At 43.1% G+C, this 6,000-nt stretch overlaps 1 protein-coding gene across 2 annotated transcripts in view; it reads left to right on the top strand.

The window, feature by feature from the left end:
- Window positions 1-4,387: 4,387 nt before the first annotated feature.
- afap1l2 (actin filament associated protein 1-like 2) overlaps window positions 4,388-6,000 on the top strand; it is a 35,930-nt gene continuing 34,317 nt past the window's right edge. For both annotated transcript variants that reach the window (XM_079757271.1, XM_079757270.1), the window contains exon 1: window positions 4,388-4,578. In XM_079757271.1, coding sequence (XP_079613397.1) covers window positions 4,563-4,578 — 16 coding nt within the window. In that variant the 5' untranslated portion in view covers window positions 4,388-4,562. The remainder of the gene's footprint in view (window positions 4,579-6,000) is intronic.

Below are 6,000 nucleotides of genomic sequence, written 5' to 3'. Positions count from 1 at the left end.
TCGTCGGGCTGGAGGAAACTAAACACTGCTACCGCACAGCGCATGCGCAGCGACGGCAGCTCCTCGGGTTGGAAACACTGCTACTGTACTGCGCATGCGTAGCGCTGCCGTTCTATTTAAAGACGCAGTAGAGAACACGCGAGTTGTGGCTTTTAGAATTACTTTTATTACATCCTATTGTACAAGTACACAAGAGTAACATCATTAGGCTTGGTTCCTTGAACAGCCACAGAGCAGCAACAATACAAGATAAAGTAAATGAAGATAAGTAAAAATATGTAAAAAGATAAGTCAAAATAAGTAGCAGCACAGATCACAATAATAAATAATAAATTTAAAAGAGAAATTAAGAAAGATTTAATAAGTAATAATAAGCAATGAGGTGTAGTAAAGTGTAAGCGTAAGTGTGTAAGTGTAAAATGTTGAAGTGGCATGTACCAGCCACGGATTTTAAATTCACATTATGTGAATGCGAATGGGATTCGTAGAGATTGGCAGGTTCGTTTGTCCATGTGTATATGATGAGCACGCAGTTCACTTAAATAGCAATATAAGTGATTCAGTAAGTTGTTGAAAGAGTACACAATATTTTCCAAACATTACATAACAAATATTATTAATTATTGAGCATTCCTGTAAAACAGTCCACAGCTTTACTTTGAATAAGTGAAATTTATGTTCCTGCGTTAGTGGCAAAAGAGAAATATTATTATTGCAAGCTGCCACCGCCACACAAACCAAACACATATTGATATTTCTCTCAAAGGCTGACCCCATCATTATTATTGTTATTGATTTTATCTTATCTGTGTGGAGGACAACAGCATGCATAATTCATCGCTGTAATCCAATGATCAGATGAAGAAATTGGCCTCGTTTCTGTAGTTATGCATATTCTCCACCGAGGGGCAGCATTGTATCATTCACATCAGGCCCTCAGCTAGCTCTGCTCTCAACATAAGAACAACTCATAGCGGTTTAGGTTATAAAACACGTTACTCTCTGTTAACACTGTGTGTGTGTGTGTGTGTGTGTGTGTGTCTGTGTGTGTGTGTGTGTGTGTGTGTGTGTGTGTGTGTGTGTGTGTGTGTGTGTGTGTGTGTGTGTGTGTGTGTGTGTGCTTACTTGATTATTTTGCTCAACATTATGATTTTAACATTACAATCATTGTATACTTTTATATACCATACATTATTCATATGATACTGAATTTCTGAAAACCAAAACTAGAGCAGCAGTTAGACTTTTAACTTTCAAAAGAAACCATTGCATCAACATCTTCCCAAGTCTTCCCGTCGCACGATCAACCAAGAACCGATAGCTATTGTTGGTTTGTAGCAGAGCTTAAATTGAAAGTGTTCTCAAGAAAAATATATAGATAAAGTCAGAATATTATTCCATTGCCACTTCCTAATTTTACTTCCTCTAGAATAAAAAACCCATGGGCACTATGACATAAAACCACACTTGAAGATATTTATAAAATGTCACTTTCCAGGGGGTTGTTTCGATATTGCGTTTGTTTACATCTATGTGGATTATTAACCACATTTAAGGTGTGTGCATGTGTGCACTTTATTTTGCACACACCTAAGCATGTGTGTGCGTGTGTTGTCTGTGTGTGAGTGTGAGTGTGTGTGTGTGTGTGTGTGTGTGTGTGTGTGTGTGTGTGGTGTGTGTGTGTGTGTGTGTGTGTGTGTGTGTGTGTGTGTGTGTGTGAGTGTGTTTATGCACGCTGACATGGCAGTCGGTTCCTGTATCAAAGAGGACCCAGTGCTAATTTGGAGTCCAGTCCGTGATCTCCGACCCCTGATTCACCACAGAAGAATGTTCTTTGTGCTTCGATCAGCCATGAGCCAGGGGAGAAGAACCGCCACACACTGGCACCCCTAATGCAGTGAAAAGGGAAAGTATTGTAAAGTATCAAAATATTGGAAAACATGTTAGGGTAGAGAAGCTGCCACTGGAGTAATTAGATGCTACCTTGTCCGGCCCCTCGATATAGTAACTATCTCCATACACACACACACACACACACACACACACACACACACACACACACACACACACACACACACACACACACACACACACACACACACACACATACACATGCACGCGCACACACACACACACACATACACAAATGTAAGAACCCTTGGAAGGTTTGTGTCGAGTCAGTGATTTCCTAAAGACCTCCAGGGCTACAGGAAATCCCCAGCAGGATCACCAAGACTGGAAGAGAGAGGTAGAGACACATAGGGAAGAGAGCGAGAGAGAATGGGAGAGGGACATAGAGAGAGAAAAAGAGGGTGAAAGAGAGAGAGAGCAAGAGAGAGAGACACTAACACACATAGGAGGGAAACGCATAGACCTAGGGGAGACACACACACACACACACACACACACATACACATAAACACAAACAGAGAGAGAGAAAAAAAGAGAAAGATTGGATGGAAAAGAGAGGGAGGTAGAGACAGAGATGATGGAGAGACAGATGGATCGAGGAGAGAGGAGAAAGATGAGGGAGAAGATAAGAGAAGGAGGGAAGAGGAAAAGGGAGAGACTTAGAGAAAGAGAAAAAAATACAGGACCACCCTGTGTGCTTTTCTTCATTCCAGTCTTCATGTCTGGCTCTGAATCCTGTTCACAACACACACATACACACAAACACACACACACACCCACACACACACATACACACAGATACACAAACACACACACACACGCACAGACATGCACACACACACACACACACCTGTGTTATACAAAGACAGATACAGGTCAAATATTTAACCTTTAGTGATGCCATTAATATTAAAAGAGGTATGGCTAAATCTGAGATTTTTAAATAATGAGGTCTAGGTAAGGCAATCTTGTGATGAAATGATCAACTTGATATTGACTTTTGAGCTTTTATCTCAAATTACCTATTGGGATATTTATTCTGTAAATTAGGCAGTTATATACAGATTGCAGACTATATTCCGACTTGTAAATGAAAAAAGAAATTCACACAAGCAATTACATCTGATTTCCCAACATGAGTATTTGAAGGTTGAATGAATGCATTTAGTTAGCATTCTCACTTTGCTTGAAAACCTTTTCCTGGGAGCCAAGAAGAGTTCACGACCCTGTTTGATTTGCTAGTTCTCTTTTCCACACACACACACACACACACACACACACACACACGCACACACGCACACACACACACTAATAAACAAACACACGCACACACACACGCACACACACACAAAACGCACACACACACAATACACACAGTAACACACACACACACACACACACACACACACACAAAAAAAACACACACACACACACACACACACACATAATACACACTCTCCCACACACGAAAAAATAACATCTTGAGTAGTTGGAAGTTCAGTCACCGTTAGTACTCAGCCTAACAAGCATGTCCACTTTTGAGGACATCCATGTCCCTTAACGACAGCACCTGAGGTCAGAAAGCCCATTTTTCAGTTTTTTTTTTTATCAGTTTCGCATCCAATGTTCGTCGGCTCCGTGCGCCTTGCATTCCTGCCATACCGCCACCGCTCCTCGGGTTATCCCAGGGGCTGGGGGGTGGAGGTTACTAGGAACCTCTGGAAAGACCATCGCTGCTGCTGGCTGGGAAATAAAAGCGCATGCTGCCGCTGCTCAACGAAAACAACCATCTGCACAAGACCATCACTTCACGGACAGTTCTGCTCGACCTCCCTATCAGCATCTCCTTAACTTTTTTCTCCCATGTATTCGTTCGCATTTGTAATATCTGTATAGACACACGCACGCACACACACACACACACACACACACACACACACACACACACACACACACACATATACACACACACACACACACACGCCAGTGATTTTCTAAAGACCTCCAGGACTACAGGAATTCCCCAGCAGCATCACGAAGACATACGAAAGTGAGCGAGAGAGAGAGAGAGGGACAGAGACAGAGCGAGAAAAGAGCGAAAGAGAGAGACACAAACATACATAGGAGAGAAATCCTATCAGCATCTCACAGAAACTTTTCTCCCATGTGTTTGTTCGCATTAGTAATATCTGTTTACCACTATTTATTTATTTTCACACATGGGGAGCGATAGTTTTTGCGAAAAAAAACGCAAGAAACAACAAATTGCATACGTTAATTGTCCGGAGTGCTTGTGCTTCACATAGGTGCGTGACTGCGTGTCTCTCACTCGTGAACCAGAGAAGGGAAGTTTACTTTCGTGGTTGTTTTCTTGGCTGCAGAGAGTGAAACGCTCCACCATCGGAGGAGGAGGGGGGTGCGGCCGGCAAGGCGTATGAGGAAGAGAGTCTGGATCTGTCTGTGTGTGAACCTCCTCTCAGACTGCTGCTCTGTGTCTCTGGTCCTCACCTCATCTCCCGTTGAAACTTTGTTTTTAACTCCGCACAACACCGAGCAACACCTCCGCCGCATTTATTTTCCAATTCTTTACCTTACAACGGGATAACCGTGGAACCCAGGTGGGACAGGTGCCCCCCGTCCCGTGCGTGCGAATGGAGAAGCACAAAGGTAAGGACAACGGGGTCGTGGTCGCGCGTGCATGTTATTAATATATATATATATATATATATATATCTAAAGATTTATTTTTGCATTTTTATGCTTTATTGACAGAGTGAGATAGACAGGTATGTGCGAGAGAGGGGGGACATGCAGCAAAGGACCACGGGCAGGAATCGAACCCGGGTGGCTGTGGTCAGGACTAATCGCTTTATTTGAGTTCACGTGAACCAAGTTTAGATGGTATCTTGGTCTGTCTGTCTTTCGGTCAGTCAGTCAGTCAGTCTGTCTCTGTCCGGTGTCCGCGTGTCTCTTTGCCCTTCTCCATGTCTGTTTATAAGTCACCATCTGTCTCTCGGTCTCTGTCTGTCTGCCTTTCTGTCTGTCTATCGCTCTGTCGGTTTCTCAAAACGTCCATTCTCTGCGGTGATGGTCAAACCATTCAGCTAATTTCTCCCACATCATGTGATTTCAGAGTCAACATTGAGAAGTTTCAACTGGACGAAAGCCGAGGAAGTGGGAGGGGGGGTTGCAGGATAGTCTAGTAGTGGTCAGGGTGTTTGTTTGACTCAGAACCAAATGGTTCTGGGCTCGAACCGCAAGGTCCACAAAATCTACCTAAGCATCCTTGAGCAAGATGCCCTAATAACCCCTACCTGCTCTTTCATGACATGAATCAGATGTCACTGTAAGATGTTTGGATTAAACACTGTCTGCTAAATGACTCAATGGAGAAGGAAGAGATGGAGTAGAGGGTCTCATCCATCAGAGAGAGTTTGAGCGAGGGAGAGAGAGAGAGAGAGAGAGAGAGAGAGAGAGAGAGAGAGAGAGAGAGAGAGAGAGAGAGACCATGTCGTTCTCCCAGGGATTCCTCACATTCCTGTGGTTATTTCTTCATGAGAATGTGTGAGGCGGTTTAATAATGGTTTGATTGACGTAAACAATGCCCCCCCCCCCCCCCAAAGCTGTTTTCTTTTATATCTCCAAGCGTAAATCTGTCAGGGACCGTGGTGATGGCCATAATATTCCAACACCTCAAATTCCAACAATTCTCACACTCATAAACTGGAAACAACCACACATAAAATGTTGGTTTTAAAAAAATCCATCGAATCCAAAGTATTTTCGAATCATCATACATCTATGATGATGATGATAAGAAAATTAAATAAATGTCAAAGAAACTCTTGTTGCCATTAACAACACAATTTCTGAGCTCTATTGGCTGGAACATCTTCTAACACACACACACACACACACACACACACACACACACACACACACACACACATCAGTGATTGGATTCAGTGCCTGCCAATCACAGCGCAGATTGAGGTGGAGAAGTTTAAGCATGGCCAAAGATCACAAAAACAAAGCGGTCTGGTCTGGCAAAACCAGGGAAGAGACAACACAATGCTCTTCAGCTGACCC

This window comes from Pollachius pollachius (genome assembly GCF_949987615.1).
Source record: "Pollachius pollachius genome assembly, chromosome: 19".
Lineage (NCBI taxonomy): Eukaryota > Metazoa > Chordata > Actinopteri > Gadiformes > Gadidae > Pollachius > Pollachius pollachius.
This window is presented reverse-complemented; position numbering and strand designations above follow the sequence as displayed.